Source organism: Scyliorhinus torazame, chromosome 7 (assembly GCF_047496885.1).
Source record: "Scyliorhinus torazame isolate Kashiwa2021f chromosome 7, sScyTor2.1, whole genome shotgun sequence".
Taxonomy (NCBI): Eukaryota; Metazoa; Chordata; class Chondrichthyes; order Carcharhiniformes; family Scyliorhinidae; genus Scyliorhinus; species Scyliorhinus torazame.
This window is the reverse complement of record NC_092713.1, coordinates 106,988,488-107,015,513: the sequence shown is the minus strand read 5'-3', so window position 1 is coordinate 107,015,513 and position 27,026 is coordinate 106,988,488. Positions and strand designations below refer to the sequence as shown.

At 45.6% G+C, this 27,026-nt stretch overlaps 1 protein-coding gene across 1 annotated transcript in view; it reads right to left on the bottom strand.

The window, feature by feature from the left end:
* The window catches only part of ncf2 (neutrophil cytosolic factor 2), a 74,448-nt gene that overhangs the window by 16,234 nt on the left and 31,188 nt on the right, over positions 1-27,026 (bottom strand). Inside the window, exons 9-12 of the mRNA XM_072511226.1 lie at positions 22,377-22,424; positions 21,673-21,748; positions 14,172-14,230; positions 3,876-4,027 (exon numbers count right to left, since the gene is read on the bottom strand). Of these exons, the coding sequence (XP_072367327.1) occupies positions 3,876-4,027; positions 14,172-14,230; positions 21,673-21,748; positions 22,377-22,424 (335 nt within the window). The remainder of the gene's footprint in view (positions 1-3,875; positions 4,028-14,171; positions 14,231-21,672; positions 21,749-22,376; positions 22,425-27,026) is intronic.

Here is a 27,026-nt window from a genome sequence, read left to right as displayed (position 1 = left end):
AGGTGGATATGTCTGTGGGTTACCAAACTCGACAGAAGACAGTGAGAGCCGTGGCTAAGGAGTTGAATGAACGGAATAAATGCACGGGCTATGTCGCAAGGATGCTAGCCAGGTTGGTGGATGGGAGGGTGTACTGGATAAAGGGCCCAGAGCTGGATAGGGCCCATGGGTCCCTGAGGAAGAGGCCAAGAGCAGGGGAGCCATCACGTGGGGGGATTGTCCGTATACACAAGTTCCAGGACAAGGAAAAGATTGAGGTGGGCCAGGGCACAGCAGGATTGAGATTGGGAAGGAAACCAAATTTGGATTTATCAGGACATTGGTGCAGCTGTGACATGGAATGTTCGTGAGTTAAATGCACTGGCTAAGCAGTCCTGGCGGTTCGCGCACTTGAAGAATTTGAGAACAGGTGATTTTCCTGCAGGGGACGCATTTCTGGGTGAAAGATTAGATGAGGCTGGGGAAGGAATAGGAGGGGTAAGTGTTCCACTCAGAGTTTGACTTGAAATCGAGGAGGATTGCCATACCGTTGAACAAGAAAACGGGGTTTATGCGGGCTAGGGAGGTGCGGGACTCCGGTTGTGATGGTGAGTGGGGTGCTAGTGGGGACTCCGGTGGTGTTGGTGAAATTGTACGCACATAATTGGGACGATACCGGATTCACCAAGAGGCTATTAGTGGTGATCTCGGATTTGGACACTCTCCAGCTGATTATGGAGTGGGGGTGAAATTGTAATTGTGTATTGGTGGATAAGTCGAGCCCTAAGTCGATGGGGAGCTTGAGAATGGTGCAGGAGCTGGGAGGGTTTTTGGAGGGGATGGGAATGGTGGATCCGTGGGGTTTGGGCACCTGGGAGAGAGGAAGTACTTCTCCTGGCATGTGTGTAGGGTTTATTCCTGGATTGACATTTTTGGTGAGCTGGGCAGTGCTGATGGGGGAATAGTAATTTTGGCCCACGGCCCCCCACTATCTAGATGTGAGACTTTGTTTGGGTCAGGCCCAGAGGCCAGGGTGGAGGTTGGATTCGGGGCTTTTGTACGACAAGGAGTTCTGTGGGAAAGTGGCAGCAGTGATTAAGAATTATGGTGGGTTAACCATGTCCAGATGTTTTGGGTGTGTCCGAGGCTGAGGGGTTTCTGGCAGGGGTTTGCAGACATCATGTCAGAGGTTTTAAAGGTGAGTGTGGTGCCAAGTTCAGAGGTGGGGATCTTTGATGTGTCGGAAGAACCGGGAACTCTGGGTGAGAGAGGCCGATGACCTGACCTTTGCCTTCCTGATGGCCCGGAGACGGATCCTACTCGGATGCAGGTACTCTGAACCCCTGATGTCGGGGTATGGGTCAGTGATATGGCGGGTTTCTCAGACTCGAGAAAATTAAATTCACCTTGAGGGGATCACTGCAGGGGTTTGCCCGGAGGAGGCAGCCGTTCATCGACTCCTTCCAGAAAAATTAGGCTGTCTGCAGGGGCATGGGGGGGGGGGGCGAGTAAGGGCAGGAGAACCAACGGAAGGGGGGCTGGGGAAGGTGGTACTGTCTGTGCAAGCCATGTTGGCTGGGGTTTGTTGGTTATATTGTTTTCTTCGTGAAACCTGATGTTTAAAAATGTTAAAATTATAAAATGCCTCAATAAAATTTCTAAAAATGGAATTATGGTGTGTTCAATCAGAATGGGGAGGTGTCGGCAGTCACATTTTGGGAGGTCCTAAAGGCGGCGGTCCAGGGGGGAATTATTTAGTTCACGACCCATAAGGATAGGATGGGGAGGGAGGAGCATCGGCGACTGTTGGACAAGATAGTTGAGGTGGGATAGGCTGTACTCTATGGACCCCACAAAGGAATTGTTGGCGGAAAGAAAGAAGTTGCATGGGCATGCGTCCCCCATGGCAACGTGCGAACAAATGAGATGAACTCGGGGTATTTTGGGTTGCACAATGGCACGAGGCAGGGGTGTCCACTGTCTCCGCTATTGTTGCCGATTGAGCCCTTGTCGATGAACTTTGGGCCTCGGCTTAATGGCGGAGGGTTGAGGTGGTGGGGTAGGAAGCACCGGGTGTCGTTGTATGCTGATGACCTGTTTCTGTTCATGACAGACCCGTTAGAAAGCATGGTCAGAATTATAGGCTTGTTGGAGAGGTTTGGGGACTTTGTGCTACAAATTGAATGTGAATGCTGCGGGGCAGGGAGCGAATCTGGGGGCACTACCATTTAATGTGGCAAGGGAGCGGTTCCGGTATCAGGGGTTTTGGGTAATGCATGAGTGGACCACTATGCATAGGTAGAATTTGATGGGGTTGGTGGAGGAGGTTAAGGGGGATGCGTTGCAACTGACGTTGGCAGGATGCAGGTGGTGAACTTGAACATACTGCCAAAATTCCTGTTTGTGTTTCAGTCCCTCCCAATTTTCCTCCCCAAGGTCTTTTTCTGAAGGTAGATGCGTTAATCTTGGAATTTGCATGGGCAGGGAAGGTGCAGAGGGTGAACAGGGTTCCGTTGCAAAGGTAGAGGCGGGAAAGTGGGGCTGGGATTCCCAAATTTGTTGCGTTACTACTGGGCGGCAAATGTGGAGATGGTGGGACGGGGAGGGTCAGATTTGGTCAGGTTAGAGGAGGAGTCTTGCAAGGATACGAGCCTGAGGGCTCTGGTGACAACCCTGCTGCCGTTCACCCTGAGGAAGTGTATGAGGAGTCCAGTGGTGGAGTCATCTATAAAAAATTTGGAACCAGCTGAGGAGGCACTTTAAACTGGGTCACATGGCAGTGATGACTCCACTGTGTGGGAATCATAGGTTTACTCCGGGATGGGGATGTATAGGAGATGGAGGGAGGGGTTAGAACGAGTCAGGGACATGTTTGTGGAGGAGAACTTTATTGGGCTAGAGGAGCGGTGGGAGAGGTTTGAGCTACCGAGGGGGAGGGAATTTAGATATTGGCAGGTGCGGGGCAAGGAGCTGCCTTCAATCTCTCAGGTGCTGGAATATCTAGTTTCAAAGAAAATGTTGCTCCCGGGGAAGGGGGGTGATGGTAGGATTGGAGATATATATGGGTGGCCTAGTGAGCAGGCACGGTCTTAGTGAAAAAGATCAAGTGGAAATGGGAGGAGGAGTTGGAAAGGGAGATAGGATTGGGGGCTTTGGTGCAAAATAATGTGCCAAGTGAACTCAACCGCCTGCGCAAGGATGAGTCTTATACAATTTACGGTGGTGCACGCACAGGATCCACATGACTCTGGGATGAGTGAGTTTTTTCTGAGAGTAGTGGATGTGTGAGAGGGGGCCGACAAACCATGCCAATATGTTCTGGGGGTGTGAGGAGTTGGAGAACTTTTGGGATGCGGTGTTCGGGAACTTAGAGGATTGTAGGGGTTGAGGTGAAGCTGGACCATGTGGTGGCGATCTTTGGGGTATCAGAGGTGCCGGAGCTGCTGGAGGGGAAGGGGGCCGATGTTGTGGTCTTTGCCTCTCTGATTGCCTGGCGACAGATACTTTTGAATTGGAGGTGGGATTGCGGCATGGTTGGGAGACCTATACGAGTTTCTCAAGTTAGGAGAAAATCGAATTTTCCCTCAGGGGGTCAGAGGAGGGCTGTGAGGTATTGTGGATGCCGTTCATGGCTATATTTGAGGAGCTGTTTGACTTGGGGGAAGGGTGGGTGGGTTAGGTGCGGAAGAGAGAAAATGTATAAATTATATACTCTGGCTGTCAGGATGGTGTTATGTTGAATATGTTTGGAATAAAATATTTTTTAAAAAAAAAAAAGATTTCCCAGCCATGATAATTCTTCATCTGATCTGTGCAAAAGCCCGATGAAAAGTTAACATGTAAAATTAAATATTTTTGTGACAGTATTACATATACTTTAAAAGTTTCACTCGTACCTCAACTCCAATCTTTTGTCAGGAAGATGAAGCTTCTTACTGATGACAGCCAACAGTTCATTATGTGACAGCCCTGGTTTCACACGTATAGCTACGGTGTACTTGAAGTGCACTTTAACGATGGAAGGTACAGGCACAAGGTGATCTTTGCTCTTTCCACAAGGAAGAAAATTGAAGATTGATGACATTTTATATTATACAGACAGGAACTCATGGATTATATTGGTCAAATTATTGGCTTATTTCAGGAAGTAAAAGTGGTAAAAAACGCATGTCTTTGCACTCTTAATAATTGCATTTCTTCATTTTGTGCTATTGCACAACAGCGATACGGTAAGGAAGACTGTCTTCAACCATCCATTCCTACATGCAATTCCTAACTCACCTCAATGTGGTTGACTCTTAACTGTCCCCTGAACTGACTTGGAAAGTCACTCAGTTATATCAAACTGCCCCAGAAAAGTATAAAAAAGCCTGGTATTGACCTCAGCACTGAAAATGACCAAGGCACATCCTGCTCACCTCAGCTGCACATAAGTAGGTTAAGCAAGCTCACAAACAGAGCTTGCACATGATCAGTCAACCAGAGTGAGGTTTCCACCAGAGTGAAAGTATTGAGAATTTGATGGGATTTTGCTGCTGAAGAGAAAGAGGTGCTCATCATCGGGAGGAGTGGAGAGGCGGACACATAACAAAGAACAAAGAAATGTACAGCACAGGAACAGGCCCTTCGGCCCTCCAAGCCCGTGCCGACCATACTGCCCGACTAAACTACAATCTTCTACACTTCCTGGGTCCGTATCCTTCTATTCCCATGAGGGAGACTTGAGGGCAAGTGAGAGGTTGAAAGAAATCGAACCGTGACGTCACAGCCAGCAGGTAAGCAGTTTTATCTTTTCTTCTTTCTCTTGACATTGTAGTTGTTGTAAGTTAAGTTAAGAGTTGAGTCATGGCAGGAGATCCCAGACCCATGACATGCTCCTCTTGTGCAATGTGGGAATTCACGGGTGTCCCTGGCTCCTTAGTGCAATAAGTGGGTCCAACGGCACCTCCTGTTAGACCACTTGATGGCTCAGGAGCTGAGGATGGATTCACTTTGGAGCATCCACAATGCTGAGGAAGTCATGGATAGCATGTTCAGTGAGTTGATCACACAGCAGTTAACTGAGGCAGATGGGAAATGGGTAACCACCAGACCTAGGAAGAGTACAAAGGCAGTGCAGAGATCCACTGCGGTCATCTCCCTCCAAAACAGATATACTGTTTTGTAACTGTTGGGGAAGATGGCTCACCTTGGAAGGTGGCAGCAACCAGGTTCATGACACAATGGTTGGCTCTGCTGTGCAGGAGGACAGGAAATAGAGTGGCAAAACAATGATAAGGGACTCAATGGTAAGTGGAATAGACAGGCATTTCTGCAAAAGCAAACAAGACTCCAGGATGGTATGTTGCAAGGGTCAAGGATGTCTCGGAACGGCTGCAAGACATTCTGGAGGGGAAGGGTGAACAGCCAGCTGTCATGGTGCATATAGGCAACAACGATCTAGGTAAAAAAACATGAGGTCCTACAAGCTGAATTTAGGGAGTTAGGAGTTAAACTAAAAAGTAGAACCTCAAAGATAGTAATCTCATGATTGCTACCAATGCCACGTGCTAGCCAGAGTAGGAATGTCAGGATAGATAAGATGAATACATGGCTTGAGAGATGGTGCAAGAGGGAAAGATTCAAATTATTGGGACATTGGAACCGGTTCTGGGGGAGGTGGGACCAGTACAAACTAGACAGTCTGCACCTGGGCAGGACTGGACTGGAGCCAATGTCCCAGGGGGAGTGTTTGCTAGTGCTGTTGAGGATTTAAACAAATATGGCAGGGGGTGGGAACCTCCTACATGGGGAGACATTTGTTGAGTGTATTCGGGAGGAATTTCTCATTCCGTATGTGGATGGCCCGACTAGAAGAGGGGTCAAAACCTGACCTCTTGGGAAATAAGGAAGGGCAGGTTACAGAAGTGCTAGTGAGGGATCACTTTGAGACTATAGAACATAGAAAAATACAGCACAGAACAGGCCCTTCGGCCCACGATGTTGTGCCGAACCTTTGTCCTAGATTAATCATAGATTATCATTGAATTTACAGTGCAGAAGGAGGCCATTCGGCCCATTGAGTCTGCACCGGCTCTTGGAAAGAGAACCCTACCCAAAGTCAACACCTCCACCCAACACTAAGGACAATTTTGGACACGAAGGGCAATTTATCATGGCCAATCCACCTAACCTGCACATATTTGGACTGTGGGAGGAAACCCACGCAGACACAGAGGATGTGCAGACTCTGCACAGACAGTGACCCAAGCCGGAATCAAACCTGGGACCCTGGAGCTGTGAAGCAATTGTGCTATCCACAATGCTACCATGCTGCCCTTAAGAACAAATAAATCTACACTATATCATTTTACCGTAATCCATGTACCTATCCAATAGCTGCTTGAAGGTCTCTAATGTTTCCGACTCAACTACTTCCACAGGCAGTGCATTCCATGCCCCCACTACTCTCTGGGTAAAGAACCTACCCTCTGACATCCCCCCTATATCTTCCACCATTCACCTTAAATTTATGTCCCCTTGTAATGGTTTGTTCCACCCGGGGAAAAAGTCTCTGACTGTCTACTCTACTCTATCTATTCCCCTGATCATCTTATAAACCTCTATCAAGTCGCCCCTCGTCCTTCTCCGTTCTAATGAGAAAAGGCCTAGCACCCTCAACCTTTCCTCGTAAGAGCTACTCTCCATTCCAGGCAACATCCTGGTAAATCTCCTTTGCACCTTTTCCAAAGCTTCCACATCTGTCCTAAAGGACCATAATTCCATTTGTTTAAAGATAACTCTGGAGAATGATAGGTCTGGCCCAAAAGTTAAAATTCCAGATTGGGGCAAGGCTAATTTGATGGTATTAGATGGGAGCTGTCAAAAGTTGACTGGGGGACTCTGTTTGCCAGCAAAGGGACGGCTGGTATGGGGGGGGCTTTCAAAAGTGTATTAACCAAAGTTCAGGGTAAGCACATTCCTTTTAGAGTGAAGGGCAAGGCTGGTAGAAGTAGGGAGACATGGATGACTCGGGATATGGAGGCCTTGGTCAAAAAGGAGGAGGAGACATATGACATGCATAAGCAGCTTGGATCAAGTGGATCCCTTGAGTATAGAGGTTGTCGGAGTAGTTAAGAGAGCAAAAAGGAGACATGAGATTGCTTTGGCAGATCAGGCAAAGGAGAATCCAAAGAGCTTCTACAAATTAATAAAGGGCAAAAGAGTGACTAGGGAGAGAGTAGGGCCTCTTAAAGATCTACAAGGTCATCTACAAGAGATGGGTGAGATCCTAAATGAATATTTCTCATCAGTATTTACTGTTGAGAAAGGTATGGATGTTAGAGAACTTGGGGAAATAAATAGTGATGTTTTGAGAAGTGTACATATTACAGAGAAGGAGCTGCTGGAAGTCTTAAAGCGCATCAAGATAGATAAATCCCTGGGACCTGATGAAATGTATTCCAGGACCTTGTAGGAGACTACAGAGGGAATTGTGGGTCCCTTAGCAGAGATATTTGAACGTCGACAGCCACAGGTTAGATGCCAGAAGATTGGAGGGTAGCAAATTTTGTGCCTTTGTTTAAGAAGGGCTGCAGGGAAAAGCCTGGGAACTACAGACCGGTAAGCTTAACGTCTGTGGTGGGTAAGTTGTCAGAAGGTATTCGGAGAGATGGGATCTACAGGCATTTAGAGGGGCAAGAACTGATTAGGGACAGTCAACGTGGCTTTGTGCGTGGAAAATCATGTCTCACGAATTTGATTCAGATTTTTTGAAGGGGTAACCAAGAAGGTAGATGAGGGCAGTGTAGTTGACGTCTACATGGACTTTAGTAAGGCCTTTGACAAGGTACCGCATGGTAGATCGTTGCATAACGTTAAATCTCACGGGATCCAGAATGAGGTAGCCAATTGAATACAAGATTGGTTTGACGACAGAAGTGGTTTTGGAGGGTTGTTTTTCCAAACTGGAGGCCTGTGACCAGCAGTGTGCCTCAGGGATCAGTGCTAGATCCACTGTTTGTTTATTTTAATGATTTGGATGAGAATTTAGGAGGCATGGTTAGTACGTTTTCAGATGACACAAAGATCGGTGGCGGCATAGTGGACAGTGAAGAAGGTTATCAAGGATTGTAACAGGATCTTGATCAATTGGGCCAGTGGGCCGATGAATGGCAGATGGAGTTTAATTTAGATAAATGTGAGGAGATGCATTTTGGTAGATCGAATCAGGCAGGACCTACCCACTTAATGGTAGGGAGTTGGGGAGAGTTACAGAAAAAAAAGAGATCTAAGAGTACAGGTTCATAGCTCCTTGAAAATGGAGTCACAGGTGGACAGGGTGGTGAAGAAGGCATTTGGCATGCTTGGTTTCATTGGTCAGAACATTGAATACAGGAGTTGGGACGTCTTGTTGAAGTTGTACAAGACATTGGTACGGCCACACTTGGAATATTGTGTACAATTCTGGTCATCCTATTACAGAAAGGATATTGTTAAACTAGAAAGAGTGCAGAAAAGATTTACAGAGATGCTACCGGGACTTGATGGTTTAAGTTATAAGGAGGGGCTGGATAGACTGGGACATTTTGAGCATAGAAGGTTCAAGGGTGAATTTATAGAGGTCTATAAAAGAATGAGGGGCATAGATAGATAGATCGTAAATATCTTCTCCCAAAGGTTAGGGGAGTCTACAATGAGAGGGCATAGATTTAAGGTAAGAGGGGAGAGATACAAAAGGGTCCAGAGGGGCAATTCTTTCACCCAGAGGATGGGGAGTGTCTGGAACGAGCTGCCAGAGGCAGTAGTAGAGGCAGGTACAATTGTGTTTTAAAAAGCATTTAGACATTTATATGGGTATAGAGGGATGTGGGCCAAATGCAGGCAATTGAGACTAGCTTAGTGATAGACACTGGGCGACATGGACAAGTTGGGCCGAGCTGTAAACCTCTTATGACTTGAAACGTTAACTCCATTTCTCTACGCAGATGTTACCTGACCTGTGAGTATTTCCAGCATTTTTGTTTTTATTACAGATTTCCAGCATCTGCAGTATTTTGCTTTTACATTTCTCAATCTCTGGTTCAAACCCTGGTTTTCCTCACCCAACAGAACATTCACAGCTGGGACAGCAGTGCTTCCAGAAGGTATCTCACCATCACCCTTGCGAGAGAAATTAGGCTGGCCTTGCTCGCCACACCCACGTTAAAATTCATGTCAAAACAAAACCACCTTTCATTGCAGTAGAAAACTCTTTCCGACATGCATAATCCTCTTCACAAACATCATAGCAACGATTCACAAGCCTCCTGCTCTAGTAGGTGGAGATAAAATTAATTTTAAAATAAATTACCACATTGCTCTACTACTGAAGTAAAGAATCAACTTTTGTAATTATCACCGGATGAGATGCAATTTAGAATAGTTAGGTACTTGATGGCCGAAGTGGACACATTGGGCCAAAGAGCCTCTTTCCGTACTGTCAAATTGTTTTAACTGGTAGAAATTTTACATACTTGGGAGTTTAAGTCACATACTGGAGCTTGAGCACATAATCTGGGCTACTCTAGTACAATAAGTCCCATACTTATGGATACAACAGGTCGCACATGGAGATGGCTGGAAATGGGAAGAAGGTGATGGCCATCTTTGGTGGCCCATGAACAAAGGGAATCTCTGTGGCGTGCAAGGACAAGTCCACAAGTTACGTATGGCTTACCCCACAGGAGAGGAGGGGGGAATGGTACAGAAACCCCCCCCATCAGAACAGTGACCTGGAACATGAGGGGACTCAATGGACCAGTGAAAAGGTCCAGATTCTGCACCCATCTTAAAAGCCTGAGGGTCAGATGGAAGTAGTCTTTCTACAGGGGACACATTTAAGAGAGGAGGACTGACTGAGGGTAAGGAAAAGCTGGGTGGGACAGACATCTCAGGCTTGAGAGTGGGGTGGCCATACAGTTTAACAAAAGAGTAGCATTTGCATCAACAAACACGGTGACGCGCCCAGCGAGACAATACCTGATGGTTAACAGAATTAGAAAAGTAGGCCTGGTGGTCCTTGAAAATATATATGTCCCACATAACACAAAATTAGTTTTTTTTAAAAAAACAATGGCTGAAATCCCCGACCTCGGCTCCTACCAACTCATCATGGGGGAGACTTCAACTGTGTGTAGGACCCAAATACAGTCGAACCCAGCCCTAGAATGGGAACCAAATCGGGGATGGAAAGAAATAACCCCCGTCATGGAGCAGATGTGAGAGGTGGACCTGTGGAGGTTCAACCACCTGAAGGAGAAGGCATTCTCATTCTTCTCTCATGTACACAAAGCCTATTCCCGCAGAGACTTCTTCATACTGGGGAAGTCGGTGCTTCCAGGGGCGGTGGGGTGGAATATCTTGCCATCGTAATCTAAGTCCACGCTATATGGATGTGAGGTGGGAGACGGGCCGGCCAGGCCCTGCCCGCCCCCCCTCCAAGGAGACTGGACACAGTCCCCCCTCACCAACGAGACGTTTTGCGAAAAAATGTGACAAGCCATCGACAGATATGTATCTGCAACCAAAACCAGGAGGTCTCACCCTCCACGTTCTGGGAGGCAAGGAAGGCAGCAATCAGGGGGGATGACAAAGGAAAGGGGCAGTTAGGCAGCAGCTGATTGACTCCATGTTGGAAGTGGATTGACGGTATTCCAGGCCCCAACCATGGAACTGCTGGCGGAGAGGAAAAAGCTACAAATGGAATTTGACCTGCTCCTACTTGCAAAGCAGTAAACCAGCTCCACCAAATACGGGAGACCTGTTGTGAGCAGAGAGATAAGGTCAGCCGCCTATTTGGCACATTAGCTGAGGAAGTAGGCTGCCTCGAGAGCACAGGTAAGGCATGGGAACAGTAGGATGGTCACAGCTCCAGACAAGATCACCGTAGTCTTCGCAACCTTTTACCAGGGACTAGACACCTCCAAGAGACTTGAATATGAAACAGTTCCTCGACAGGCTGAACATACCAGTCGTGGGGGAGGAAAGGAGATGGACTGGCAGCGATCATGGAATGTAATAATTCCATGCAGTCGGGGAGGTACCAGGTCCAGATGGGTTCCCAGTGGAAGTTTGCAGAAGCACTGGCCCCGCACCTGCAGGAGATGTTCATTGACTCACTGTCAAGCGGGGTCCAACAGCCTATGCTGGCATAGACCTCGATGTCACTGATCCCCAAAAAAGACAAAGACCCAATGGAGTGTGAGTCATAGAGACCCATCTCGCTGCTTAACACTGATGCTAAAATTCTGGCGAGGTGACTGGAGAGCTGCTTGCCAGAAGTAATCGCGGAAGAGGTGCTTGAACGGTTTGGGCAGTGTTCACCTCGTGGGTGAAACTACTGTACAGCGCTCCCATGGCTCTGAATATTTCTGGCTGCACAGAGCTACGAGGCAGAAGTGCCCATTGTCCACGCTCCATAAGTGGCACCTGTCCAGCCTGGTGGAGGTGGTGAAGAGGGACGTTTGGAGATTGGATTTGCTCTTCGATGCTAAGAGACAATTACCAGACTAAGCTAGAGCACAGGTTAATGACACTGACTTTCACAAGTTGTGGCAAGGCTTAAACAACATAACGGGCTACAAAGCAAAGCTGAGTAGAACCTCTGGCAGCAGCGCACCTCTCCCCGATGAACTGAATGCATTCTATCCTCGGTTTGAGCAGGAAACCGTCAAACCGTTGTCAACACCCCAGGAGCCTCAGACACCCATTCCTACCATGGTTTAATTGGGAGATTCACTCCCTACTGAAGGCCTGCGGCGTTCAAGACAGGCGATCCTGACCTGTACAAGAAGATCAGGTACGACCTCCGAAAAGCTATCGGGGATGCCAAGAAACAATACCAGATTAAGCGAAGTCACAGACTAACGACTTGACTCTCGTTGATTGTAGCGAGGCTTAAACAACATAACAGGCTACAAAGCAAAACCAAAAGCACCCCTCCCTGATGAACTCAATGCATTCTATGTTCCGTTTGAGCAGGAAAGCATCAAACTGTTGTCAACTGCCCCAGCAGTCTCAACACAACCATATCTCGGAAAGTGACGGGTTCTGACGGGGTTCGTGGTCGTGCACTCCGATCCTGCACAGACCATCTGGCAGGGATGTTCGCGGACATCTTCAACCTCTCCCTACTCCGTTCCGAGGTTTCCACCTGCTTCAAGAAGACCACCATCATACCCGTGCCAAAGAAGAACCAGACAACATGCCTCAACAACTACCATCCAGTGGCCTTGCCATTTATCATTCTGAAGTGCTTCAAGAGGTTGGTCATGAGACACATCAATTCCATACTCTGAGTGTCTTGATCCACTGCAATTCGCATACCGCCACAACTGGTCCGCAGCGGATGGCATTTCTCTGGCCCTACACTCATCCCTGGAGTATCTCAACAACAAGGACTCCTACGTCAGACTCCCGTTCATTGATTACTGCTCCGCCTTCAACACCATAATCCCAGCCAAGCTCGTATCAAAACTCCAAACCTAAGACTTGGCTCCTCCCTCTGCAACCAAATCCTCTACTTCCTGACCCAAAGACAACAATCAGTAAGGATAAACAACAACAACACCCACCTCCACGATAGTCCTCAATATCACAGGGCTGCCTGCTTAGATGTCTGTGCATAGGAAATGTAGTAGGGGGCTGTGTGGCAAAATGTGGCTCCAACTCCATTTACAAGTTTGCTGATACACAACCGTAGTGGGTCGTATCACAAACAATCATAGAATTTACAGTGCAGAAGGATGCCATTCGGCCCATCGAGTCTGCACCCTACTCAAGCCCACACCTCCACCCTATCCCAGTAACCCCACCTAACCTTTTTTTGGGGACTCTAAGGGCAATTGATCTTTGCCAATCCACCTAACCTGCACATCTTTGGACTGTGGGAGGAAACCGGAGCACCCGGAGGAAACCCACGCACACACGGGGAAAACATGCCGACTCCACACACAAGGTGACCAAAGCCAGGAATCGAACCTGGGCCCCTGGAGCTGTGAAGCAACACTGCTAACCACTGAGCTACCGTGACGCCCTCAATACAGAATGAGTCAGAATACAGGAGGGAGACAGAGAACCTAGTGGCATGGTGTATCGACAACAATCTCTCCCTCAATGTGTACAGGGTAAACTCCACCTCCTCATGTGCAGGACTGAGTCTAACACAGCTAAAGGTGGTGTATAGAGAGCTCGTAACCAGGACTCGGATGAACGGGTTCTTCCCAGAGGTAGAGGATAAATGTGAGTGGTAGCAGGGGCCTCCGGCCAACAGCACCCACATGTTCTGTTCCTGCCCCAAACTCTCCGGGTTCTGACCGCCTTCTTTGAGGCCATGTCTAAAGTGGTGGGAGTAAAGATAGAGTCATGTCCTTTAATGGCAGTCTTCAGGGTATCGGAGCATCCAGATCTTTTTGTGGGAAGAGGGGCATTCACCACCTTATTGGCTAATGGAGACTTCTGCTTGGATGGAGGTTGGCAGAGCCACCCAGGGCCTCCTACTGGTTATCCGACCTAGCGGAGATTCAAAACTGGAAAAACCGAAATTCTGTTATATGATCAGGGTATCAGAAGAAGGGTTCCATCACATGTGGAAATAATTCACCAGCCTCTTTGACGATCTGTTCATAACCAGCAGCTAGAGCGAGCAGGAGGAGGAGGTATAAACAGCCAGAGAAGGGAAGTAGGGGACAGGGAGTGGGGGGAGGGAGCACCCACACCACAGCGAGGGGAAGGTGCCCACATACGGCAACACCGCAATGCTGCCATACGGAGGGTGTAACCACTTTGCCAGAGCTCCTGTTTTGCTCCTTCCTGAGGTGCGGTGCACCTTGGGTATCCGCCACTTCAGGCTACAAAAAGGGGTAGCTTGGACTATATCGATATGATGCTGATCACTGCAATGTAAATAGACCACTTATCTCGTCGCATTTTTTTCTTATGCTCTGTTTTTGTTTGATAATGCTAATGTAAATTTCAACCACAAGTACAGTAAAAGTATATAAATTATTTATAACCTCAGTTATGATTGACACCACTGTATAATTGTACTATGATAAGATTTACCTATCATAAACGAAAAACTTCAATAAAAATTGTTTTAAAAAATCTACGATATGAAATAAATGCACAGCTTATTTTCTATTTTCCTTGATACTTAAGATAAGGTCCCTTACCAGAATCGTTTTTGATGATTCTATCGGCCGTTGGCTTGTATTGATGAGCGAATTCTCATCTGAAAAATGAGCAAATGCGTTTTGGTGTATTTAACTCTCAACAGTGTATTAGATTTTTGTTCAATTTGTAATTTTTTTCTTTTGTGGACTACTCATTGCCATGTCGCTCAGACTTAAAAAAAAAAAAAACATTTTATTACGCATTTATGATTTTATAACAAACAATACAAATACAAATGTACACATAGTTCAGTGCGTAACACGTCCCTCCACCCCCCTTGTCCCTGCCTTGGTTTTCTCCGAAGAAGTCGATAAATGGTTGCCACCTCCGGACAAACCCTAACATTGATCCTCAGGGCGAACTTAATTTTCTCAAGTCTGAGAACCCAGCCATGTCACTAACCCAAACCCCTGATTTTGGGGGCTGAGTCCCTCCACACTATTAAGATCCGTCTCCGGGCTACCAAGGAGGCAAAGGCAAAAACAGCAGCCTCTCTCGCCCCCTGGACTCCCGGATCTTCCGACACTCCAAACATCGCCACCTCTAGACTCTGCGCCACCCTTGTTTTTAGTACCGTGGTCATGACATCTGCAAACCCCTGCCAGAATCCCCTATGCTTCGGGCATGCCCAAAACATTTGGACATGGTTTGCTGGCCCTCCCGCACACCTCATGCACTTGTCCTCTATCCTGAAAAACTTGCTCATCCGGGCCACCGTCATGTGTGCCCGGTGAACCACCTTGAATTGTATCAGGCTGAGGCTAGCACATGATGAGGACGTGTTGACTCTGCTCAGCATCCTCCCAGAGAGCCGCACATGTCGCTCAGACTTGATGGCTCTCTGGGCCTTACTTATCAATAGCCATGGTCAGTTCTGCTTCTTCATAAGACAACTGAACAACAGCCATCCATTCCCCTGAATCATTCTAAAATGAGTGATAGGTTCCCATGCTCTCGATCCAGCTCTAATTCCAGTACAAAAATGGAGATGCCACAGCTCTGCAGATGTTCTAAATCCCAAACTCATTTTACATGCAACTGTACATGCAGAAACCTGAATGCATAAAAATTGCTTCCAAAATCAATAGTCAATTGAAATTTTCTGCACGAGAACCCAGAGTGCTACTGATACTAACTGTATAAGTGCGTAAGCCAAGGCCTTTATCAGAGGAAGGATGGAGGGAAGCATCATAATCACTTGGAAAAACTATTTCTCTTCAGTTTCTCAGAGGACTTTCAGTCCCACAAACAGACACTGGACGGACTCCTATGATAATGTCTCGGTCATTCCTGTGTATGAGCTCAGGTTGCAAAGGGGCCATGTTACAATCACAGTTGATATAACTGGGCAGGAAGATCCCAGAATGGAACCCTGGCTCAAAAGACCGGAACTTTTTTTTTTTTTTAAAATGAAACGTGGATGAACAGAGTTTCTAGGACCACAAATTAATTTTAGTAACATGAAAAGTTAGATTATTATACAATACTCCTTTACCCTTCTTATCTTTACAGGTACACACAGATTTAAAGATTAATATGGATTACAAAGTACACCTTAAGCTACAAAACACGAAAAGCCCCTTTTAAGTACACAAGATGACTGTCATCAAATACACGCACTCTGTTCGGAACCCAAGTTAGTGGATTTCTCCTCCGAATCCTCCCAGATGATGATGATCACATGGGAATTTCCAAACTTCATTCACAAAAACACACTTTAAAATCTTCTCTCATGAAAATGCTCTCCCTTAATAGGAGAATAGACAGGCGGTTCTGTGGACGCAATCAAGACTCCAGGATGGTATGTTGCCTCCCTGGTGCAAGGGTCAAGGATGTCTCGGAGCGGCTGCAGGACATTCTGGGGGGGGGGGGGGGGTGAACAGCCAGCTGTCCTGGTGCACATAGGCACCAACGATATAGGTAGAAAATGGGACGAGGTCCTACAAGCTGAATTTAGGGAGTTAGGAGTTAAACTAAAAAGTAGGACCTCAAAAGGTGGTAATCTCAGGATTGCTACCAGTGCCACAAGCTAGTCAGAGTATGAATGTCAGGATAGAGAGGATGAATGCGTGGCTCGAGAGATGGTGCAAGAGGGAGGGATTTAAATTCCTGGGACATTGGAACCGGTTCTGGGGGAGGTGAGACCAGTACAAACCGGACGGTCTGCACCTGGGCAGGACTGGAACCGATGTCAGAGTGGTGGTGTTTGCTAGAGCTGTTGGGGAGAGTTTAAACTAATGTGGCAGGGAGATGGGAACCGATGCAGGAAGTTGGAAGGTAGGAAAACAGGGTCAGAAACAAAAGGCAGTAAGGGGGAAAAGTGTAAGGCAGAGAAGCCATAGTCAAAAATCAAAAAGGGCGACAGTACAAGGTACAGTGACTGAGGGGAGCTCAGTGAATAGGACCAGGAATACTAAAAGGAATAAAACGGGAAGTGAAAACATTAATGGTAAGCGATGCGGCAGGTTGTTACATGAAGATATGGGTTCAACGACAAGGAAAATTAGGAGAAAGGTTAAGAGGAAATATAACTTGAGGGGTTACTGATCGAGGTGTTAAGATTCAGAACAGAGGTAAAAAAGCCAACATAAGTGTACTTTACCTGAATGCTCGTAGTATTCGGAATAAGGTAAATGAGTTGATGGCGCAAATCATCGTGAATGACTATGATTTAGTGGCCATTACTGAAACATGGTTAAAAGATGGTCACGTCTGGGAGTTAAATATCCGAGGGTATCAAACTATTCGGAAGGACAGAGTGGATGGTAAGGGAGGTAGTGTAGCTCTGTTATTTAAGGACGACATCCAGGCAACAGTAAGGGATGACATCGGTGCTATGGAGGATAAGGTTGAATCCATTTGGGTGGAAATCAGGAATAGTAAGGCGAAAAAGTCACTGATAGGAGTAATCTATAGGCCACCAAATAGTAACATTATGGTGGGGCAGGCAATAACCAAAGAAATAACTGATGCATGTAGAAATGGTACAGCAGTTATGATGGGGGATTTTAATCTACATGTCGATTGGTTTAATCATGTCGGTCAAGGCAGCGTTGAGGAGGAGTTTATCGAATGTATCTGCGATAGTTTCCTAGAACAGTATGTAATGGAACCTACGAGGGAACAAGCGGTCCTAGATCTGGTCCTGTGGAATGAGACAGGATTGATTCAGGATCTCATAGTTAGGGATCTTCTCGGAAGGAGCGATCACAATATGGTGGAATTTAAAATACAGATGGAGAGTGAGAAGGTAAAATCAAGCACTAGTGTTTTGTGCTTAAACAAAGGAGATTACAATGGGATGAGAGAAGAACTAGCTAAGGTAGACTGGGAGCAAAGACTTGATGGTGAAACAGTTGAGGAACAGTGGAGAACCTTCCAAGTGATTTTTCACAGTGCTCAGCAAAGGTTTATACCAACAAAAAGGAAGGACGGTAAAAAGAGGGAAAATCGACCGTGGATATCTAAGGAAATAAGGGAGAGTATCAAATTGAAGGAAAAAACATACAAAGTAGCAAAGATCAGTGGGAGACTAGAGAACTGGGAAATCTTTAGGGGGCAACAGAAAGCTACTAAAAAAGATATAAAGAAGAGTAAGATAGATTATGAGAGTAAACTTGCTCAGAATATAAAAACAGATAGTAAAAGCTTCTACAAATACATAAAACAAAAAAGAGTGGCTAAGGTAAATATTGGTCCTTTAGAGGATGAGAAGGGAGATTTAATAATGGGAGATGAGGAAATGGCTGAGGAACTGAACAGGTTTTTTGGGTCGGTCTTCACAGTGGAAGACACAAATAACATGCCAGTGACTGATGGAAATGAGGCTATGACAGGTGAGGACCTTGAGAGGATTGGTATCACCAAGGAGGTAGTGATGGGCAAGCTAATGAGGCTAAAGGTAGAAAAGTCTCCTGGACCTGATGGAATGCATCGCAGAGTGCTAAAAGAGATGGCTAGGGAAATTGCAAATGCACTAGTGATAATTTACCAAAATTCACTAGACTCTGGGGTGGTCCTGGCAGATTGGAAATTAGCAAACGTGACACCACTGTTTAAAAAAAGGAGGTAAGCAGAAAGCAGGTAATTATAGGCCAGTGAGCTTAACTTCGGTAGTAGGGAAGATGCTGGAATCTATCAAGGAAAAAATAGCGAGGCATCTGGATGGAAATTGTCCCATTGGGCAGACGCAGCATGGGTTCATAAAGGGCAGGTCGTGCCTAACTAATTTAGTGGAATTTTGTGAGGACATTAACAATGCGGTAGATAACGGGGAGCCAATGGATGTGGTATATCTGGATTTCCAGAAAGCCTTTGACAAGGTGCCACACAAAAAGTTACTGCATAAGATAAAGATGCATGGCATTAAGGGGAAAGTAGTAGCATGGATAGAGGATTGGTTAATTAATAGAAAGCAAAGAGTGGGGATTAATGGGTGTTTCTCTGGTTGGCAATCAATAGCTAGTGGTGTCCCTCAGGGATCAGTATTGGGCCCACAACTGTTCACAATTTACATTGATGATTTGGAGTTGGGGACCAAGGGCAATGTTTCCAAGTTTACAGACGACACTAAGATAAGCGGTAAAGCAAAAAGTGCAGAGGATACTGGAAGTCTGCAGAGGGATTTGGATAGGCTAAGTGAATAGGCTAGGGTCTGGCAGATGGAATACAATGTTGACAAATGTGAGGTTATCCATTTTGGTAGGAATAACAGCAAAAGGGATTATTATTTAAATGATAATATATTAAAACATGCTGCTGTGCAGAGAGACCTGGGTGTGCTCGTGTACGAGTTGCAAAAAGTTGGTTTACAGGTGATTAAGGCGGCAAATGGAATTTTGTCCTTCATTGCTAGAGAGATGGAGTTTAAGACTAGGGAGGTTATGCTGCAATTGTATAAGGTGTTAGTGAGGCCACACCTGGAGCAGTGTGTGCAGTTTTGGTCTCCTTACTTGAGAAAGGACGTACTGGCACTGGAGGGTGTGCAGAGGAGATGCACTAGGTTAATCCCAGAGCTGAAGGGGTTGGATTATGAGGAGAGGTTGAGTAGACTGGGACTGTACTCGTTGGAATTTAGAAGGATGAGGGGGGGGGGGGGGATCTTATAGAAACATAAGATTATGAAGGGAATAGATAGGATAGATGCGGGCAGGTTGTTTCTACTGGCGGGTGAAAGCAGAACTAGGGGGCATAGCCTCAAAATAAGGGGACGTAGATTTAGGACTGAGTTTAGGAGGAACTTCTTCACCCAAAGGGTTGTGAATCTATGGAATTCCTTGCCCAGTGAAGCAGTAGAGGCTACTTCATTAAATGTTTTAAAGATAAAGATAGTTTTTTGAAGAATAAAGGGATTAAGGAGGTATGGTGTTCGTGCCGGAAAGTGGAGCTGAGTCCACAAAAGATCAGCCATGATCTCATTGAATGGTGGAGCAGGCTCGAGGGGCCAGATGGCCTACTCCTGCTCCTTGTTCTTATGTTCTTAATGGTTTGTATTGTGAAATCCAGACCAGGTTTTCCAAATGATAAACAAAGCTTTCATTATACTTTCAACAGGGAATCCAGCCACACCAACCGCTTATGTTTTCTTTGTCTTTACTGCTTTTACACAAACTGAGGTACAGCCACCAATTTCCATAGTTATTTCAACACGCATTCCACACGCTGTACTAAAATCTCTCAAACCTGAAAATCACTTCATATATCTCAGCCTTCCTCTCAGCTCAGTCTGTCTTTACTGAACAGTGCTCCGTTCTAGTACCTTTAACCTCTGACTTCTTAGAAATTAATCTTCATTTCCCTAGTTTCTTTAACTAGCTACTCTTCAGATCTCTAAACTTGTTTTCTTAACCATTGTACCATGGTATGGCTTTTCTTCAACCAAAGCTGAGAGATGATGTGGAGATGCCAGCGTTGGACAGGGGTGAGCACAGTAAGAAGTCTTACAACACCAGGTTAAAGTCCCAACAGATTTGTTTCGAATCACTAGCTTTCGGAGCACAGCTCCTTCCTCGGTGATTCAAAACAAACCTGTTGGACTTTACCCTGGTGTTGTTAGACTTCTTACAAAGCTGAGAGAGATGGGCCCTCTAGCCTTCTAAGCCAACTGTTTCTAGCAGAGCTGCCTTATCTCTCACTACCTTCCTCCAACTTCAATCAAATTCGCTAAGCTAAAACTTAAAAGCTTTTCTACCTTAAAAGGATATGTTGCTAAGCAACCACTGCTGGTTCATTTATTCTTCATGCCATAGCCCTCCCTAAACACAATAGAACACAGTTGGAAACTTAACCAACCCCCCATAAATGCAAACACCTTTGTCCATCATGAATCTAATTTTATGTTTTACCCTTCCAGGGAGAGTAACATTAAATTAAACATACTTAAAACTGGTATTTCTAATGTTTACCAATATATATAGAATTCCCTTAAAACTACCATTGTTTTCCTAACAGCAAGGTCTCCTCCAATTGAATGTAGAAGAATTATAGAATGAAACAACACGGGGGCCATTTGGCCAATTATAACTTTGTCATCGCGTTGATAAAATTATCTAATTAGTCCCACTCGCCCTCTTTTCCCATAGATCTGCAAATGGTTTTGATTTGAGTGTTTATCCAGTTAAGTTTTGAAAGTTACTTGCAATTTCCTGCTCCCATTAATGACAGCTAGCCTGGCATACATTTTACTCATTTCCACAACAGTAACACTGAAACCTGTAATCCCATACCACCATAAGTCATTTGTAGAATGTGCTGAACCTCAACAGTTTTAATTCTTCAAAAGGATTTTGGCAGTTTTGCTTTTCACATAATTAGTAAGGCCTTGCTCAGGTAGGTGAACCCTTGACCCAGAAGAATATGAACTTGTGTGTTATGACGTTGGTTGTGAATCCCGACAACATTGTGCACGATTTCGGCCAGCGGGCACACGCAGGAGTTGGAAATACGTCCGCCGACAACCAAGCAGCCAATTTAGCCCATCATGGAGGCTAATTGAACTAGATTTCATGGCCTCTCTGCTTTTACAGTTGGCGGGTGGACTGATTGGCCTGGCGGCCTTTTCGTTTTAACTGCAACATTGATCCAGGGCAGGCGAACTGTCTGGGCTGAGATAAAATTTTAAAAGATGTCTGGATACTGAGGTGTGTACTTGAATATGCTGCCTAGACATTTTTTGCAGCGTTTCGCTATTGCAATTTATTTAGAAAGAGGTCTGCAGCTTGCTGAGACAGTTCCACAGCAGCTGTCCCCCTGAGGGGGCACATTAGAAGTGCCAGCCCGTGCCCACCCTCTTCCTGCCCGCCTTTCCAAATGTGCCTTTCGTGTTGGCTGCCCATGAATTGGCCAGCCAGTGTGAAATGATCTTCCGAGGATGTTTTGTGCTTGCCTCTGGGCCCGCTGCGTGCTTGGGTCTGATGGATGAAAGATTCAGGCCAATGTCTCTAACTTACTAGCTGATGCAGTTACTGTTGCACTGTTTGGCAAGATTCTGAACCTCCTCACCTTTCACACCAGCTGGTTTTTCAGGAGCTGTTGTCGTGGGTGGTGCTGGGATATCGGGTGGGGGAGATCTTTCACCCTAATCAAGAAACACATAGAATACATGATCTCTTTATGGGTTCAGGTTCTTTATAAGAGCTGAAATAGGACTTTTTTCAAAATAAATTACAATAAGAATAGCTTAATGCATTTTTAAACTAAATTTAAAGCATAAAATCCCGATTTGCCTTATTTGGACAAACATCCTTTACTTGGTGTCTACACCTGGGAACACAATAATTCAGTTCTCGGAAGTAAAGAAATTAAATGATGCTTGAACTGTATTTCTTGCTTGCGATTCAGTGGCCATCATTGATGGCAGTCAAGGCACAATCTGTACCTCTCTTGCATGTCAATAGGCTGTTCGTCACAAGGAGGCTGACCAGAATGGTAGCACAGCAACACATGCCCTGCCAACAAGGGTCATTGGATAGCAACCAGGATGGTGATCCTTTACCCAACCCAGGTACACTGAATCCACTTATAGAGTCTCTATCACTGCCTTAGCTCTGATCAGCGGGAAGCTGCGATTGAATATGGTGTTTTCCGGATCTACATGATCATCGGGGGAGCTTCTCAAGATCAAGAAAAAAAAAAAAAAAAAAAAGTTATTTTCTTCATCAAGCAGAATAGCACAATTCCCTTACCCACGCTACTCACAGCTTTACCTTTTCAGGTTTCAGTGGCTCCAAGTAGTTGTAGGGGACTAACCCAGTCTGACAAACAAGAGAAAACATAATTAGGAAATATCTATAACCAGTGTACATCACACAAAGGGCAAACTAAAACAACATGGATTTACTCACAATAACAGTAGAACGAGGTTTTAAAATGACATTTTATGTCAAATGTAAAGCAGAAAAAGTACCATAACAAATCCAAGGAATAGAACTGCCGTGTTTTATTGGACAATCATTCTATACAGATTGAAGTCAAGTGTTGAAATGTAATTTTGAGGGCTCAAGGAAGGGGTTGGACAGGGTTTGTGTTGTTATGGTTTTATTGAAACTATTGTGTTCACAAACACTTCTTGTTGAAATGATCAATAACTTTCCTGTGCCCTGCATCATTCAGTCACAATGTTTGGTACAATGTAGACTAACATTAGCCATTGCTGGTTTTGCATACAGCTAAATCGCTGGCTTTGAAAGCAGACCAAGGCAGGCCAGCAGCACGGTTCAATTCCCGTACCAGCCTCCCCGAACAGGCGCCGGAATGTGGCGACTAGGGGCTTTTCACAGTAACTTCATTTGAAGCCCACTTGTGACAATAAGCGATTTTCATTCATTTCAATTTTCTTTTCATTTCATTTCATTTCAATAGTCCCGGAACTCTAGCTTCACAATGCCATGACCCAAAATAGGGAGGCCACCTTATGTCAGGCCAAAAGTGAGATTGAGGGTAAAGGAATTGCAGCTAAGCCAGCCTCAATTTTGGTGAGTTCTTGTAGTTTTCAGCCAGGCCACTAGATGGTGCAGGGTACAGAGGTCAGGAAGGGGAACAGAAAGCGCAACAACTGTATAGATAAACTGTCTTCCTGTAAAGCTCCACAGTGGAGGTCCATTGCAACTAGTCCTTCACCCTTTCCTCTTACCGGAGCTTTTTTAGCCACAGGACAGATACAGGTGCTAACTGGATAAAGACATTAAATGTTTCAATACATGACATCCTGACCACATTGATGCTGGATCTGCAACATTTAATCACAATGTGTTCACATGACTTCTACCGTGTTACTGCATTTATCTTAGAAAGGTTTTTTCTCCTGTATTGAGTACTTTTTGCTTATTAGCTATTATTGACATTTTCCAACAACTGAGAATTTCCAAATGCTGACACCCCTCCAAATACAGCAACCTTCCAGCCTCTTCACTAGTGGCTCACCACTCTGCTGGCAATGTCACTGTGCCAAAGGCTTCCCTTCCACAGCCAGGGACACCATGAATAAGGGTGTAGGGCAGAGGGTGAATTGAAATGGTTGAATTTTGGGAAACTCCTGGCCATAATGTAGCAATCAGGAGCTCAATCAAAATGTAGCACTTATTTTGGGGGATAAGGATTTAGTTTTTTTTTTAAATTTAACCTGAATTTGGAGGGTTAGCTGTACAATCTGGTGTTTATCCTTTGTATCTTGCCAATGCTGGACACTGAAACGACCAACCTACCAATTTTGTTTTGAGCTCATCGTACTATTGCTCACATTGGGGAAGAAACGGCCATCTCTCTGAGCGGAGAGGTAACCCATGGTGGTTAATGCTGGACTCGGCGATATCTATCTCCCACCAACAGAACAGCAAAAATAACTTTTACATTGTTGAGCATTTTGAGTCAACTTTTGTTCTTTTTTTCTGATTTACTCACTTTGTTAATTGATAGAATCATAGAAGTTTACAGCATGGAAACAGGCCCTTCGGCCCAACCACTCTATGCCGCCCAGTTTTTAAACCATTAAGCTAGTCCCAGTTGCCCGCACTTGGCCCATAACCCTCTATACCCATGTAACTATTAAATGCTTTTTAAAAGACACAATTGTACCCGCCTCTACTACTACCTCTGGCAGCACATTCCAGACACTCACTACCCTCAGTGAAGAAATTGCCCCTCTGGGCCCTTCTGAATCTCTCCCCTCTCACCTTAAACCTATGCCCTCTAGTTTTGGACTCCCCTATCTTTGGGAAAAGATGTTGACTATCTACCTTATCTATGCCCCTCATTATTTTATAGACCTCTAAGATCACCCCTAAGCCTCCTACGCTCCAGGGAAAAAAGTCCCAGTCTATCCAGCCTCTCCTTATAACTCAAACCATCAAGTCCCAGTAACATCCTAGTAAATCTTTTCTGCACTCTTTCCAGTTTAATAATATCCTTTCTATAATAGGGTGACCAGAACTGCGCACAGTATTCCAAGTGTGGCCGTACCAATGTCTTGTACAACTTCAACAAGACGTCCCAACTCCTGTATTCAATGTTCTGATCAATGAAACCAAGCATGCCGAATGCCTTCTTCACCACCCTGTCCACCTGCGACTCCACCTTCAAGGAGCTATGAACCTGTACTCCTAGATCGCTTTGTTCTAGAACTCTCCCCAACGCCATACCATTAACGGAGTAGGTCCTGGCCTGATTCGATCTGCCAAAATGCATCACCTCACATTTATCTAAATTAAACTCCATCTGCCATTCGTCGGCCCACTGGCCTAATTGATCAAGATCCCGTTGCAATCCTAGATAACCTTCTTCACTATCCACCGTGCCACCAATCTTGGTGTCATCTGCAAACTTACTAACCATGCCTCCTAAATTCTCATCCAAATCATTAATATAAATCACAAATAACAGTGGACCCAGCACCGATCCCAGAGGGACACCACTGGTCACAGGCCTCCAGTTTGAAAAACAACCCTCTACAACCACCCTCTGTCTTCTGTCGTCCAGCCAATTTTGAATCCAATTGGCAACCTCACCCTGGATCCCGTGAGCTTTAACCTTCTGCAACAACCTACCATGCGGTACCTTGTCAAAGGCTTTGCTAAAGTCCATGTAGACAACGTCTACTGCACTGCCCTCATCTACCTTCTTGGTCACCCCCTCAAAAAACTCAATCAAATTTGTGAGACATGATTTTCCACGCACAAAGCCATGCTGACTGCCCCAAATCAGTCCTTGCCTCTCTAAATGCTTGTAGATCCTGTCTCTCAGAATACCTTCTAGCAACTTACCTACTACAGACGTTAGGCTCACCGGTCTGTAGTTCCCAGGCTTTTCCCTGCTGCCCCCTTAAACAAGGGCACAACATTCGCTACTCTCCAATCATCAGGCACCTCACCTGTGGCTGCCGATGATTCAAATATCTCTGTTAGGGGGCCCGTAATTTCTTCCCTAGCCTCCCACAACATCCTGGGATACATTTCATCAGGTCCCGGGGATTTATCTACCTTGATGCGCTTTAAGACTTCCAGCACCTCCTCCTCTGTAATATGCACACTTCTCAAGACATCACTATTTATTTCCCTTAGTTTCCTAACATCCATGCCTTTCTCCACCGTGAATACCGATGAGAAATATTCATTCAGGATCTCACCCAACTCTTGTGGCTCTGCACATAGATGTCCTTGTTGATCCTTAATAGGCCCTACTCTGTCCCTCGTTACTCTTTTTCCCTTTATGTATCTGTAGAAGCTCTTTGGATTCTCCTTTGCATTATTTGCCAAAGCAATTTCATGTCCCCTTTTTGCCCTCCTGATTTCCCTCTTAACTCTATTTCGACAATCTCTATACTCTTCAAGGGATCCACTTGATCCCAGTTGTTTATTTACGTCATATGCCTCCTTCTTCTTTTTGACCAGAGTCTCAATATCTCAAGTCATCCAGGGCTCCCTACTTCTACCAGCCTTGCCCTTCACTCTAAAGGGAATGTGCTTACCCTGAACCCTGGTTAAAACATTTTAAAAAGCCTCCCATTTACCAGCCGTCCCTTTGCCTGCCAACAGTCTCCCCCAATCTACCTCTGAAAGTTCCTGTCTGATACCATAAAAATTGGCCTTGCCCCAATTAAGAATTTTAACTCTTGGGCCAGACCTATCATTTTCCATAGCTATCTTAAAACTAATGGAGTTATGGTCACTTGTCCCAAAGTGATTCCTCACTAGCACTTCTGTCACTTGCCCTTCCTTATTTCCCAAGACGAGGTCAAGTTTTGCCCCCTCTCTAGTCGGTCCATCCACATACGGAATGAGAAATTCCGCCTGAATACACTCAACAAATTTCCCTCCATCCAAGCCCCTAATGCTATGGCTGTCCCAGTCAATGTTGGGAAAGTTAAAGTCCCCTACTACTACCACCCTATTATTCTTGCAGCTATCTGTAATCTCCTTACATATTTGCTCCTCAATTTCCCGCTGACTATTTGGGGGCCTGTAGTACAGTCCTATCAAGGTGATCTCTCCCTTCTTATTTTTCAGTTCCACCCATATAGACTCAGTGGGCGAACCCTCAGATATATCCCCTCTAAGTACTGCCGTGATGTTCTCCCTAATCAAAACGCCACTCCCCCTCCTCTCTTACCTCCTGTTCTATCCTTTCTATAGCATCTGTACCCCGGAACATTGAGCTGCCAGTCCTGCCCCTCCCTTAGCCATGTTTCAGTCATAGCTATAATATCCCAGTCCCATGTGCCCATCCATGCCCGGAGTTCATCCGCTTTGCCCGTCAGGCCCCTTGCATTGAAATAAATGCAGTTTAATGTAGACTTTCCTTGCTCTCTGCCCTGCTTTCTCTGGTCATGCTTTACACACTCTCCGTCCCCACTGACTTCTTAC